Here is a 14,890-nt window from a genome sequence, read left to right on the forward strand (position 1 = left end):
ATTTCAGGATTTGGCGCTGGTGTACAAACACTAACCTACTATCTACTTGTCTTTATGTAAATACTAACATATGTGTAAAGATAAAACACACATTTATGAGTTATGAGTCTTGGCTGATACAGAATCACAACCATTTGACACCAGGGATGTAGGATTAAAGATGTGAAAACAAAAATGCTCATGATTCAAGCTCAAAAAGGGCTGCAATAAACACAAATCTAGTGAAACTAAATCTTTATATTGTTGTTTTCAATATTAACTGCACCTTGGCCTTTTCAATAATTCAAAAAGACACTACTAAAAAGGGCAAATGGAAGTTGAAAGGCAAAAAATTATTCTGTGTACATGTTGACTTGTTGATTTATGGTGATCAAAGCCAAAGCTGAACCAATTTTATGTCATGCAAATACATCCCTTTAAAGACGAACAAACTGAACATACAATATAAAAACGTTGCATGAAATTTACTATGAATAAATGACCGTAGCTCAGAGTAACTTCACTTCATCTCTTTAATTTAAAAACAAAAAAAAGAAAGAAAAGACATGAGCAGTCAGGGAAATCATGACTCCCAGGAAAGCTCAGGCTGACATCATCATTCCCAACTTCCATTTTTCTTTGTCTTTTTTCTTACAAAACAGTTTATTGTTCTCACACCTAAACCCATTCAACCCTCACCACTCCAACATTTTCCCAACAGGATCCATTTCTTTGCACTGATAGTGTTTATGACACAAGACCACTGAGTGCTGCACATGAGACGCATGTAGAGAAACTGCAGCCTGACTGTGCAGTGTGTTTAAACACTCAGCAGAAGCACCTACTCCTGGTAGGTGATACCAACATTTGTTTCACCTCCAGCTCGTTATTCTGGTCAAGTATCTGAGAATCACAGTAGCTATGGTTGACATGAACAGGACTGTCACAAAATATGTGTTGCAAACAACACAATGTTGATCAATTTATGGCTCCAGGTAAAAAAAAGACAATCATGTTACAGATTAATCTCAACAACAGCAGTGATTTTGCGATTTTGCATTTTATACCTTTCATTTGACTTTTTATTAACAGTATATTTGCTATAGAAAAGGGCTAGTGAAATTATCCCGACTGAATTGGCCCCAAAGGTAAATTTCTGTCTAAAAATGATTTTAAAAAATGGTTATGGCTCTCTGTCATAAACATTTTCTGACTTTAATCATGCCAATTATACAAATTATTAAACTAAAAACACTGAAAATACATTTAAAGGCTTCAATTTGCTTCTACTGAATGGAGTTTTAAAAAAATCCTAGAAGAACATGTTCCCAAATTAGCAAAAGTTGATAGTTTACCTGATCGTCTTCACCCCTACTGGTAGAGTTTAGAACCAATATTTATGCAACAGAAAAAGCTGGAGACCTTTTGACATGTAAACTACATTATAACCATCTAAACCTTTATATACTGACTGGTGCAGAAGACACTGAACTGGCTCTGGACTCTCGTGTTTTCCGTGTGGGTATGGTGACGACACAGCATGAAATGCCGACAGTAGCTTCCGGCAACTCATCGTCCTCAGTCCATTCGTTGAGGTCAGGGTTGAATACCTGAATGCATTTCTTGTACTTCTTCTCGCCCTCGTTCCAGCCTCCAAGGAGATAGATCTTGTTGTTCAAAATGGAAATGCCCGCCGTGCTCACTCCTGTGTGGAGAGGCGTGCAGTAGCTCCACTGCCCACTCTGGGGGTTGTAAGACTCGACAGCGAGGACGTCCACCCTCTCCCCACGACCTCCCAGCTGACTGCCACCGATGACATAGGCTCGGTCTCCCACGGTGGCAGCACAGTGCCAGCCTCGAGGTGTGCTCAGACTGCTCTTATCCTGCCAGGTGTCAGTGGAGGGGTCGTACGCACACACTGCCCTGGAGTAGGCATTGTTGATGTAACCTCCAGATACAAGGATCTTGCCATCGATGAGGGAGCTGGCGTGACAGCAGCGGGGCACCTCCATGGGAGCTTTCATCTGCCACTGGTTGGAGGAAGGCACATAGCACTCCACAGAGGCCTGAACCCCATCGCTGTTTCGCCCACCGATGGCGAACAGGAGGCCATTGAAGATGTTGAGGCTGAAGTGTGTGCGGCGGTGGATCATGTTGCTCAAGTGAATCCAATTGTTGAAGCGGGGATCATATCTAAAAAAGTGGGACAGGGATGTACAGTTATTTTCTAACTCTACCCAAACAAATGCAATGATAATTAAAAATCAAACGTGAGGATCAGTTCTTACCTGCAGAAGTTACTGACAGCATGTTTCGCCTGGTTCCTTGCGTCATTCTGGTCCTCGCCACCTGCCACATACAGGAAGCCGTCCAACACTGCCACACACTGATTGAAGCTCTTTGCGGGCATTTCTGTCAACTTATTCCACACGTTATCTACATCTCTGTAGAGAACGTCTTTGCTGAGAGATTTCTCTGTCAAGGCAGGGCGCCCGCCGACTGTCAGTATCACCTTGAGGCCACCACGCACCTTTGTCCTGCGTGACTGGAGGATGTTCTGCTGGTAGGGCAGCAGATGGTAATTCATGGCATCAACAAGGAGACGGTGGCACTCGGGGTCTTGCATCATCCTGGGCGCGCTCTGGACATGATTCACCAGGTCTTGGGCAGAGATAGTGCCGAAGCGGATGAGCGTCAGGAGATCTGCTGCGTACTTCAACCTCTTCTCATCAAAGTCCAGCCACTTCATAGCAATCTGGAAGGCCGTGACCTCGGAGGGAAGCTGCAGGGAATCATCTGAGAGGAAATCGCTAATCTGCTCATAGGTGAGCTTCAGGAACTGCTCCATCTCAGAAAACTCGATGAAGTTCTCCCGCATGAACTTCTGAGCTGCCTCCTTGGTTTCTTTGAGGTCGTAGGCGTCGGCGATGTTGGCCACATACATGCAGTTCTCCACACTGAGCTCCTGCATGAGGAAATCACTGCACATCTTCACTAAGGTGCCGATCTGCAGCAGCATGGCCGCAGCGATAGTGCTGCCGATGCTGTACAACGACAGGGTCAGCTTTCCAGAGTATGCATACGTAATCGCTGTGGCAAGGCCGACCGGCGAGAGGTCATTCAGGTCGATCTTCTGGAGGGCTGAATCCTTCTTCAAGATGTTTCGAATGTACTCGCTGCAGGAGGCCATGACAACCTTGTGGACATCAAATGACTTTGACTTGGTGGCGACTGTTAGATCGCAGAGGAAGCTGTCCTGCCTCATGGTGCTCAAACCCTCCAGAAGGTTTGGGGCATAAACTGAATCTGTAACTTCAGTGGAAATGCAGTTGAAGCCGTTTCCTCCTTCCAACAGGGTGTTGAGCCCGTTGATCTTGTTGATGGGGCTGTCCTCCACCATTATGGTCATTTCATTTATGTCCCCTTTGCTCTTTTTGGTCGCCTTGTTCTTTTTGGGTGCCATGGCTGTAGCAGCAGAACACAGCCCAGACCTTCCTGAAACACACATTAAACATGTTAGATTTAATCAGAAAGTGCAAGAAGATGCTCAGAAGTCATAAATAGATAAATTATGACAAATGCAACTTGTGACAGTTAAAACTTATGCTGGCAAAGAGTTAGCTTAGATTTAATCTGGCCTGCTTATCAAAGTATTAGTGACTAGTGACTGAATTCACAAGACTTAAAGTTGATACTTAAATTTGTAATGGCTTCATGTGTATCTTGTTGCCCTTGTGTCATGCCCATGTGCTGTTTTCTGTGCCCTGCGCTAAGCAATAATGCCAAATCCTTGTACATAGCAACTTCTTGTATCTAAATAGAAAGGTTTTGTTAGGTTTCAGAGTTAGTAGAATGTATTTAGACTCCACCAGACACCAACACCTTTCAAAACATGTGCTACCAGGTGATGCTGGAGCGAGTGAGTGCGTCAACATGTCCCTCTCTGCATCTGTCACATTTTATCAGCAGTACGTCCAGGAATAGCAACGCTGGACGGCTCACCCATGACGTTCCTTTTATAGACTTTGAGACATGAGCAGCAGGCCTCATGTCCTCTGGCTGTTTAAGTTCAAATTAGGGTAAACATTAATTTTTTTTGTCTCTTTTCTTTATTTTATTAAATTGTTGTAGGCCTGTCCTGAGTACATGTGCAATTTACACAATCTACAAGACAAAAAAGTTCCCTAGAAAGCCACCAATCACGTTAGTCACCCACAATCCTTGAAAGCCTGAAGCTTTCTGTCACCATGGTGGTGTAAAAACTAATGTTACAGAGAAAGCAACATCTCTAGGCAATTTATCTGCTTTTGAATCTCATGTAAGTAAGAAAAAAGCACATTTTCCAATCTTAAAGTTGGTGACACACACTGAAGCATTAACTGCACCAAACTGCCTCTTCATTGCTGAAATGGCAAACGATCAAACACAGCAAAGCTCCACTTACCTGAGAAATGAAGTTGAGGCTGGTGAAGAAGGAACTTGTGCCTCCAGTTACTGGAGCAGGAGAGAGAGAACAGCAGTCACCCCAGCTGAAAGAGACATGCAGTTAACTCCTCCTCTTGGGGTGTGAGTGCCAATCAAGTATTGTGCAATGCATGTGGCAGAGGAGAGGTACCATGCAACCCCCCCTCCAACATACAGTGTCCCACAATAGCCTCCAATCAGTTGATGTCAACATACTGCGGGGATTGACCTATATTCTCAATGAGACGTCAGAGAGTTTCATTTGGCCATTGTTTAGAAAAATCATTAGCACTCAGTGGTGTAAAGAGCAGTTATTTTAATATCAAGGAATAAGTACTTTAATAGATATCTTACTCCCACAATACTGTAGCAAAACTAATGGAAATCAGCAGAAAATAGAAACTAAGTTGTCCAGACGATGCTTACAAGACTTGAGCACCACTTCATTATCAACACATTTAATAATGTGTTTGCTAAAAGGTGAGGTGAGTTGTAGTTCCTACTGGCGATCCCGTTTGTGGCCCTCCAGTTTGAAAAAAAAAAAAACAAAAAAACGCATTATTTTTTCAACCACAAAAGAAATCGAAGGCTACTGCTTGGCCAGCCATCAGTTTCTGACTGAGAATGTGAATTAAGCTGCTGATTTTGTTCCGATATGCTCCAAAAAATGCCACAGAGGAGAAGCGTATTTATCATATCTAGAACCATTCTGGCAGAATTTAGCCTAATGAGCCACTCAACAATTTCCCGGATTTTGTAGTGGATACTGTAGTCCATACATGTATGTAACAATGCAGAAAAAGGGGATTCAAACCACATTTTTTTGTGGGGGAGACCCCTTGTTTCATGGTGCCCCCTTCACTTCTCAAACCAAAGTTACACCCTTGGTGCAGAGGACAAAAGTTCAAGGAGACACACAAGAGTGACCCCACCATATGTGTCCGGCTCATATTGTGTGATTGGTTTCTTGGCTCAAACCTGGTGTACAAATTCTGAAATATGCCATCAGCAGAGTCCTAAGAGTCATGATCATAAATCATATATATGTTGAGTTAAACCAGTGGTGTGGTGGTAGATGAGTAGGATACAGAGGAGAAAGTGGGTGTGGGTTTCTATTTATTCCAGTGGCTTTTTCGCTGATAGGTGGGTATACTGTAAATGGCCCGAAAAATAAGTGGATATACCCTCAACTACACCTTACATGTCTTTTATCAGTCCAATATGTCCTTTCAAATGGACAGTAGTTGCCAAAAAGGGGCCAGCATGTGCCAAGAAGGCTTGTGGGGGAAATTTCAGAAAGGTAATTTACTTTCTTAATTACTTTAATTTTACCTATTTTGTCACAGCATATTCTGTCATAATATATATTTATTGACACATGCTTAATTGTTTCTACACCGTAGAACAACATCATCTCTGCCATCGGTTCCGCCCATTATAATAGTGTCATCAATGGGCGCGCGCTGTCCGGTGTGTGTAGACGGTTGCACGTGAGTCACCGTGATGGCCAGCAGCTCTGATGTGGTGAAGAAAGTCATGCGGTTCAAACTTCAGCTGGCGGACACAGCAGAGTCTGCCTCGGTAGATACAATCTTTATTTATATCTGGCAAGAGTGCGCACAATAAACAGAGCAGGGCTAAATTGTTTGTAGTATTTTCCCGTTTCCGGTGTGTAGCTATGTGATGATACAGCCAATAATTGCTCCAGGAACATTACTGCAGTTTCATTAGTTTTTAAGAAATTCTTTTACTTTTAGATTTGTACTGGCTGAACAAACAAATTGAATGATGCTAAATGCACAATGTCAGATCTGTCAGCTGTAAAATATTCCCTGCGTCTTTACGCTCGTCTTGTGTCCGCGTTAATGTGTGGAAACCGGCTGATTGAGAGCTGTCCCAGTCAGTGACATGTGCGCTCCCACCACGCTGCATTTTAACCAGTCCTCTGTGGGGTCAGGTTGTTTAAATGGGAGGCGCTTTGCTGCTAAAATTGGCACCTTCTCCAGTTGTTCAACTTATGGCTGCTGTCTATCACCAGTAGAGGTGGAGGGGAGTGGGGCGCTCCGCAGGCGATGAGTCGCTTTTACGCATAGATTGACTTATAAATTGCCCGATGTTTAAATTAGATTTAAGTTTAAATGCATTCAAATCAAATTAAAATGTTAAAGCACAACATGACAAACGGTTCAGTTATATAGGGAGACTTTACAACAGCCAGCAGCTTTCATCCATTTATAGTCCACGGTAAACGGAGCAGCCTAAGTGGGTGTGTGGTTCCCATACATAGCTCCTGCTCTGAATGCACAATCAGCAACTGTGGTGATCCCAAACTAGGATGACCATATTTGGCATGTCAGGTTTTTCCTCAGTTTACTTCACATTTGTGTCCTAAACATGCATTAAAATCATGTTTCAGTATTGTTACAATAATGTGTTTATTGCTCTGTTTCCAGGTTGTAAAGATTTTGCAGAAACTCAAGGATCTGAATATCACATTAGACATTCTTGCTGTGAGTCTCTGTTGAGATTTTGTGTTGATATATTTGCATATGGAGTTTGATTAAGTTTTATTTTTTTGACTGTGCTGACATGCATCTGCATATAAATTAGGAAACTGGAATTGGCAAAACAGTTAACTCCTTGCGCAAACATGAACAGGCTGGAGAATTGGCAAAGTCGCTAGTTAGGGGTTGGAAAAGACTGGTCCCCAAGGAATCCACAAGGTGATGTAAATGTGGCATTTTTGTTTTTTAACCAGTGTGCAGTAATTGTTATGTGTTCACATCTTAATTTTGATTTTTTCCTTGATGCAGCCACACAGAGGATGGGGATACATCAGAGAGGTTGTCTGTTAAAGACAAACTGGACGGCCAAAACTGTCCTAATAATGGAAGTTTGACAGCGGAGGATTCAAACAATAATTGCTTGACATCTAAGAGTCAGAATTGTTCAGACGAGGCTCTCTTCAAAACCAGGATTAGGAAAGCCGGTTCAGAGAAACAATGTGAGGAAGAGAAAAGACAGAAGCACCAGAATGAAAATCAAGACAAAAGTTGCCAAGAAAACCAGGATGATGTCTGGAAAAAGAACATTCACATCCAAGATGATCAAACGGACAATTCATTTGTCTCCAAGAAAAAGAAAAGTGATGAGAGTAACAGAAAATCAGGACATATTTTGCTTGGAAACAAAAACTCAGAGGACACTCATCAGAAATCCAGCTCTGACTCCAAGGAAACACTGAAAAGCAGCTCTGATAGTGGAGGATTTGTGTCGGAAAAAGGGTCTCATAAGAAACCAAAAGAATCGTTTTCATTTGAGTCCTGTGACAAACACTCTGAGACATCAAAGCTTGCAGGTGTCAGAGATGACAGATCTTCAGAAAGGAGCTCAGAAGCCGAAAACAAAAAAAGGAAAAAATCAAGTAAAGAGAAGCACGGCACTCAAAAATACAAAGAGGAATCTGAAAAAGACGGGCATCCAAAAAACAAAAAGGCCAAAATAAAGCACACAGATGTACAAAGTGACTCCGAGGGGCCCTCCTTGTCTTTTGAATCGTACTTGAACTATGACGTGAATGTTGTCAAGAGAAAAGAAAGATCTGCAGTGAGGAAACCTCCCAAAACAAAAAAGACTGTAAAAGAGGAAACAACAAAAGATCATGGCGTTAAACCTTTCAGATCCCCCGTGAGGTCTATAAATGTTACCTCTCCAACAAAGGTATGCTTGACAATAATCTTAAAAGTTTAGCTTTCAGAGTGCAGCTCATGATCGATTAATGTTAACCAACAATCCTTCATATTTCAGAAGTTCAAGCAGTCTGTAATGGACCTGATTCCATTTACCATCCCTTTACCTGCTGCTCTGCCTGAATTTGACTCACCATTCAGTGTCGACTACTTTGAGAGGAAAGGTATTTATAACACATACAGCTGTGTTTTCAGACTGCTTTTTCATTCTTAAAAAAACCCCCAATCTTCTCCTTTTGTCTTATAGTTGAGAAAGAGTCTGTTTTCTGTGACGTCTCCGAGGACTTTGGAGTCTTCACTGGTCAACGACTGAACAAAAAGATGCAAGTGTACTCTGGAGCCAAGACCGTCTTCCTCCCAGCCATGATGAGCTTGCACCAACAGTGTATCCGCACCCTCCAGAATAACATTAACTGTGAGTAAAGCCCCCCAGGGCAGCTTTTTGCTGATCAGTCTGTGAGTTTGTTGGATTCATATTTAGGTTGCAGGGATCTTTCCTCAGTGCTTTATGAAACTGGCGGAGTCCCGTTTGAAATCCTCGAGCCGGTGTTGGAGAGGTGTACACCGGAGCAGCTGCTGCGCATTGAAGAATTCAACCCAGTAAGAATGTGAATATGAATAGATTGAGCACGGACACATTCTCAGTGGTCACTTTATTAGGTACACCTGTCTGGCACTGCCATGTTACAACTATATTTTCATTCAAAGGAAAAGCCATTAGGTCGTTAAATCTACAGGGTGTAGCCCCTTGGGAGCATGAATGTAATCAGTAAATTTTCCTTTTAGATATCTTGTGTGCAAAGTTGGAAAATGTCAATGGCAAATCTTTTATAATAATGTTTAGTTGAACATTAACCTTCGACAACATTGCCACACTTTATATGCTGAGATGTGCCAGATTTGAAGGCCGTTAAAGTGCAACTCTGTTAATTTTTTTTTTTTTTTTTGGGCCACTGACAGGCTCAGATTGTTACTCTTAGTGTCTGACAACATTACAGAAGAATCCCTACAGTGGTCAACCTTTTTGCTAAAGAGTAAGATCCTTTTTGTTTTAACCAGAAACAGTCCTGAAGTTGCTATCGCCATAGCCACCAGATTCCATTTAAAATAACAGTAATTTTATCATTGTAAAACACACTTCATTTAAAGTCGACAGAAACAAAATAAAACTCACAAAAGCAGCTTTGTTTCGTCTTCCCACTGTTCCAACAATCACCAACTCTGGTTTCATTGAAATAATGCCTTCATTCACTCAGTTAGATGTGAAAATATGCCGGCTCTGTACAAGCTAAAATCACTGTTTATTTAAATGGAGTCTGGTGGGTTTAGCATTTGCAATTATGTGGCTATATCCGGTTAAAAAAGGATCTTACTGTTCAACAAAAAGGTCAGTGTCTGTAGAGATTCTTTCCATAATGTTGTCTGACACTTAGGATAAAAATCTGAGCCTGTCAGTGGCAAATAAACACTTTAGTGGACGTACACTGACGATGCGTATTGCCCTGAGTGGTTACGCTGCAGCCCTGTGGCTCAAAACTGGACCAGTTTTAAAAAAATGTCACTCCCAACCTGACATAGGTCCAGGTTGAGAAATACCAGTTACCCTTTAATGGCTTCAATCAGCAGGTTTTTCTCCAGTGGCCACTCAGTGTGTGTAACTTTATCCTGAGATACATTTTTTACATGCTTTGCAGACTTTCAGATCTTGGGTAAAGATTAGAGGAGTTATTGTGTTTGTTGTTTGCTTCCACAGATCTACATTGGAGAGACAGACCACTTATGGGGGAAACATTGTCAGAGGGACTTTAAAGACTCCAAACTTCAGGAGTATGAATCATGGAAAGAGATGTACATCAGGCTGTCTGAGGAGAGGGAAATGAAACTCAAGAGTCTGACAAAAAGCATTGTGTCGGCACATTCTAGAAAACCCCAAGGTGTGTGCTGTAGAGACTGTAAGAGATTAATCTTGATCACTGTCTAATCAAAATCCTTATTAGAAGAGTTGAACATGATAAAAGTGAATGTTTTATATACATTTTATACTGTAGAAAAAAAACAGTTTAGTCCTAATGTTCTGTACACTGACACCTTTTTTTTTTTTTTTTTTTTTTTAAGGTCGGCAGGTGAAGATGGCATTTATTCACACTGTTGCCAAGCCACCGAGAGATGTGCGAATTCAGCAGGAAATTCACGGAACTGCTGTTCAGCAGCCTCAGCTCAGGTGCAGGTGGGTTCAGCATCCTGAATATACACAAATGTCTACACTGGTTTTGTGATGTGTGAGGACTTGTGAGCTTCTGTTTTAGATTAGAACCAAAGATTATAAGAGCCATACTGCGGCATTGTTGCACATTTGCTTTTGGTAAAACACGAACACCTGGTCAGCCTTGTGCTCTGCTCCTCTTTCACATAAAAGCCCTTAACTACAAAGTGATCACTTAACGACGGCAGCTTAGCAGGGTCGTAACCTGTCAGACACTCATGAGATAACCGCGGATGTCATGCTTTTCCTGCCAAATAGGAATTGGAGCCAGTTGCTGGATAAACTGGTTTTATTCTTTTAACCTGTCAGACACTCATGAGATAACCGCAGATGTCATGCTTTTCCTGCCAAATAGGAATTGGAGCCACTTGCTGGATAAACTGGTTTTATTCCGGTTAGAGACAGCCTTAGTTCCTTCTGTTAACTTTTGCAACATAGAGGTGTTATGCTGACTTGTAAAACACTGACATCTGGATGTAGACTGATTCATCTTCTGATTTTGCATGCATTCTGTTGATTGAATTATGCACTGTGCTTTTATCTTTCCAATCATCAGTGTCAAGGTTCAGGACAACAGACCAAGGCCCAGTTGTAATGAGCCCAGCAGGTCCAGCAGCACCAGTTCGAGCAATACACAAGACCCTCGCAAAAAAACAAGTGAGCTGATGAAAGAATATCAGAGATTAAATGTTGTCTAACTGTCCTGTTCAGATAATTCTTAGGGTTTTTTCCTGATTTATTTTTTATCCAGTCAGCTCTAACTTATATTATCCTGATGTCTGACATTTTATTTCACCATACACCTATTCCCCCCCCCCCCACTTGTTCACACAGGAGTCGCTCCGATGATGGCAAAGTCCTTAAAGGCGTTTAAGAAGCAGCTGGGACGCAGATGAATGCTCTTATATGATCTTGATATTTACAGTGTGTGGATGTGGGGAAAGTGCACTCTGTCATTCATTAACTTTGTTCACCTTTGATTACTCTGCGTTGTTTTTCTAAATATACAGGCATATTTTTTTCTCTGTAACTGTGACTTGTCTTCACTATTAAATGGAGGATGAAAAGAGCAAATTTATGTCATTTGATGTTTTGTCTTTTTTGCCTGTTGGAGCAAAACAATGTCTTTCAGTGGGTTATTTAATGGGGTATGGCTCCCTCTAGAGGATGTATAGAGAAATTTATTTTTTTCTGTTTTGAGTTTGTCTACAAACAACTCTTTACTACACCTACAATTTCAGGTTCAATTAGTATCAGTGTATTTTTGATAATATTCCTCATACACCTTTTAACAGTAGATTGAAAAAAATCAAAGTGAAGCAATGAAAATATTGTAAGTGCTACGACTGATAACATTCATCCTCACAAGAGAATTTTTAAAATGAAAACATTTACGGATATTTTGTTCTCATCCACCTGCCTTTGAGCCAAACAATCCTGAAAACATGTCAACAGATTGTTCCACATAATGAAAAGAAAGCAGTTCTTTATCCCTGTGATGTTGTTGTCTTTCCTGGGGGAAGGCATCTGCTGGCTGCTGCTTCTCAAGGACCCTTCCTTGTCTATTTTTGTTCTTTTGGACAACAACTGTTTGAGATATTGGACAGAAGGCAGAGAAACTGCTGCAGCCTTCAGCACCACCTGTGGCAGCCCGCTAAGATTGCATCAGTAATCCATCTTGATGTAATTCATTGGCTTGAGGTGAGCTGCTGTTTTTCAGGGGCTTGTGAATGTCTCTTATTGCTTTTAAGTTTTAAAATGGTGACTTTTTGAGCCTCTTCTCTTGAACCTGTTTATACAGGGCAACAAAGATACATACTTATTGATCTTTAAAAAACAGATTGGGAATTTAAAAACTATCATTTTATCAATTACTAAAAATCTAAATGTCTAAAAGAGATGGAGGGGTATTGGCTTACATCCAAGCTGAAGCCCCTCTAAGTCAGTGGTGATGGTCAGTGATGCTATCCGACCACATGGGGACCTCAGACCAGAGGGCTGTAGCTGACCTTCACCTCTGACCAAGAAAAGAGGAGAGAGGAAAACACCATCAAGGATGTGACAGGATCACATGAGGATGGTGTTTATTTTCATTTATGAACTTAAATGAAGGCAGCGTCTGTCATGCTCTGTGTAGAAGGCTGAATTATGACTTATACAGGATGTGTTGTGACAATGTAGAGAGACTTTCACACTCACTCAGACTTTACTGATCACATATTGGACACAAAGCTACTGAGGGCTTACAGGCATTCATGTTAGCAGGGATAAATTACCAACTGAGCAAACTGTCGCAAATACCCAGGGGCCCCACAAGCCTCAGGTTCACTATGCAGCAGCTGGTTTGTGGTATACCATATATCTTTAATTGAATTTTGATCAGGAATACACAACATTACTTTAGATCAGTATCAACAGGCATGGTGAGGGATTTAATGTGGGTCCTGCTTTAGTACCTGATCTGAGATCCTATCTTAAAGAAGGTCCTTGTGTCCAAATGTAGCTTTATGTCAGCTGACATTGTGTTTACATGGTGCATATTCCTAAATTAGTGTGAGCTTAATCATATTACCCAGGGCCATGTAATATTTGTCTTAGAAATACTGTACAAAATGCAAATAGAGGCGGAGGAATGACATAAATGATAAGCAGCTCATTTTTGCCTTTGGGCTTCTGAGCAGACAGACAAAACAGACAAAAACAAAATTGCAATTGATAACATACTAATTTTTTAAATCAAGTTGCTGATTATAATTAACCACAGATCAGGGCTACAATAAATAAATAACACACTTTCCAGTGATGGAAGAAATATTGAGATGTTATAGCAGTACACAATATAGAAATACTCAATTACAAGTTCTGCATTCAAAATCTGAAATAAAAGTACTGACATATTATCAGCAAGATGTACTTAATACTCAGGTGTAGGAAAATTAGATCCTGACCGGCTGCATCACCACCTGGTATGACAGTTGCACTGCCCTCAAACATAAGGCTCTACTGAGGGGGGTGAAAAATGGCCAGCACATCAGGACAGAGCTGCCAGTGGAGGACCTCTACACCCAGCGGAGACTGAAGAAAGCCAAAAGGATTATCCAAGACCTCAGTCACCCCGGCCACAAACTGTTCGGCCTGCTGCCGTCTGGCAGACAGTGCCGCCGCATCCGGCCCTGCACCACCAGGCTCAGGGACAGCTTCATCCTGCAGGTCACAAAAGCTCCTGTACTCAACACTTGACACTTTTATGCTGTTTTACAAACTGTTTACACCTTTATATTGTCACATTAAATCAACACACATCTCAGACTTGATGTCAAAACATGATCTAAAGAAACTTGTACATGCTCTCATCTCCAGCAGCCTGGACTATTGCAGTAGGTGTTCACAGGTCTGTTTAAGGCAGCAGTCAAACAACTTCAGCTGATCCAGAATGCTATAACGAGGACAAAAAAGGCTATGCAAAATTGTATTACTTGTCCATAAATCATTGTATTTGTTTGTTTTATTTGGTGTGCTTTTGCTTGTTTTCATCATAGGTTTCTTGTGCTTTTACCTGTGTAATCTGTAAAGCATGTTTTGTTCCTTTGGATCTGCCATAAGTTATTTGTAAACTAGGTGCTTTTTTGAAGGATATATTGTCTTTGTTTAAGGAACATTTGTTGTATTTTAGCCATGCTGTGTGCCAGCGTATTGATAATCTTGTGTGTTATGTTATGTTATCTGCACCATGTAATCATGGTTGTGAATCACATAAATAAAATAAATGAAATGAAATATGCTATATAAACAAATTTGTCTTCCCTTGCCTGTGTATGGGCTGCATATATTTATATTCATCATTGACCTATGCATATTCACATTTACTACATTACTCTTTACGTTCTGTTTATTACTGCAATGACTGTCTGATTTATATTTCTTACTCTGTATTCTATGTTATATTTTTATCCCTGATTTTAACTCGCACTATTATAAGTTTAGATTCTCATTGGTTTTTATTTGTCTGATCTTCTTTTTCCTTTTAATGTATAGGGCCTATGTAATTAGTGTTGTTGGAGGGAGCCTATAACTTTCATTGCCAACGACTACTTCTCAAATAAATATGTTGTAATGTAAACAGATGTTTTCTAAAATTATGTATTTTGTGGAGTCATGTTGTGCATTTTTGCTATAAAACAGAAAAGTCCCCCTAACCAAAAAAAAGTTAGTGACATTCAGATGTTTTACCATAGTAGATGAGTGCAGGTGTTTATGTGACCTTCTAAGGACCAGAAGATAGCTGTGGCAACAAACCTGGTCTTCCCCGTGTTCAGTTTCAAATCTGCTACTGCAGGGGTCTTCAATGTTTTTGAGGCCATGTACCTGTTAGCTGAAAGAGAAATGGAGCGGGCACCCCCTACTAAATGTATTGTACAAAACTGGGTTGCACATC

General features: G+C 41.0%; 2 protein-coding genes across 4 annotated transcripts; one reads left to right on the forward strand and one right to left on the reverse strand.

Moving 5' to 3' along the window:
• Positions 1–494: 494 nt before the first annotated feature.
• On the reverse strand, positions 495–4,568 carry klhl31 (kelch-like family member 31). Of its 2 annotated transcripts, none has more exons than XM_049600500.1 (3): positions 4,424–4,568; positions 2,268–3,474; positions 495–2,172 (listed from the first exon to the last, which is right to left on the reverse strand). In XM_049600500.1, exons 2-3 carry the CDS (start codon positions 3,440–3,442, stop codon positions 1,440–1,442), a joined length of 1,908 nt encoding a protein of 635 aa, XP_049456457.1. In that variant the 5' UTR covers positions 3,443–3,474; positions 4,424–4,568; the 3' UTR covers positions 495–1,439. The 2 variants fall into 2 exon arrangements, with proteins under 2 accessions (XP_049456457.1, XP_049456458.1); XM_049600501.1 differs by having other exon boundaries at positions 2,268–3,470; positions 4,424–4,545.
• A 1,371-nt stretch (positions 4,569–5,939) lies between these two features.
• On the forward strand, positions 5,940–11,495 carry eloal (elongin A, like). Of its 2 annotated transcripts, none has more exons than XM_049600528.1 (11): positions 5,940–6,024; positions 6,897–6,953; positions 7,054–7,166; positions 7,257–8,163; positions 8,254–8,356; positions 8,440–8,607; positions 8,695–8,792; positions 9,946–10,126; positions 10,308–10,419; positions 11,012–11,112; positions 11,290–11,495. In XM_049600528.1, exons 1-11 carry the CDS (start codon positions 5,947–5,949, stop codon positions 11,349–11,351), a joined length of 1,980 nt encoding a protein of 659 aa, XP_049456485.1. In that variant the 5' UTR covers positions 5,940–5,946; the 3' UTR covers positions 11,352–11,495. The 2 variants fall into 2 exon arrangements, with proteins under 2 accessions (XP_049456485.1, XP_049456484.1); XM_049600527.1 differs by having other exon boundaries at positions 8,251–8,356; positions 11,290–11,494.
• The last annotated feature ends 3,395 nt before the right edge of the window (positions 11,496–14,890 follow it).

This window comes from Epinephelus fuscoguttatus, linkage group LG16 (assembly GCF_011397635.1).
Source record: "Epinephelus fuscoguttatus linkage group LG16, E.fuscoguttatus.final_Chr_v1".
Lineage (NCBI taxonomy): Eukaryota > Metazoa > Chordata > Actinopteri > Perciformes > Serranidae > Epinephelus > Epinephelus fuscoguttatus.

What these genes read in the sequence shown, in the direction of transcription:
- klhl31 (XM_049600500.1), bottom strand. Translation starts at nt 3,442, where the DNA reads ATGGCACCCAAAAAGAACAAGGCGACCAAAAAGAGCAAAGGGGACATA. An exon ending in GCTGTCAGTAACTTCTGCAG is followed by an intron (nt 2,173 to 2,267) that starts GTAAGAACTGAT and finishes CCACTTTTTTAG; the next exon opens with ATATGATCCCCGCTTCAACA.
- eloal (XM_049600527.1), top strand. Translation starts at nt 5,947, where the DNA reads ATGGCCAGCAGCTCTGATGTGGTGAAGAAAGTCATGCGGTTCAAACTT. An exon ending in CGACTACTTTGAGAGGAAAG is followed by an intron (nt 8,357 to 8,439) that starts GTATTTATAACA and finishes TTTGTCTTATAG; the next exon opens with TTGAGAAAGAGTCTGTTTTC. An exon ending in ACATTCTAGAAAACCCCAAG is followed by an intron (nt 10,127 to 10,307) that starts GTGTGTGCTGTA and finishes TTTTTTTTTAAG; the next exon opens with GTCGGCAGGTGAAGATGGCA.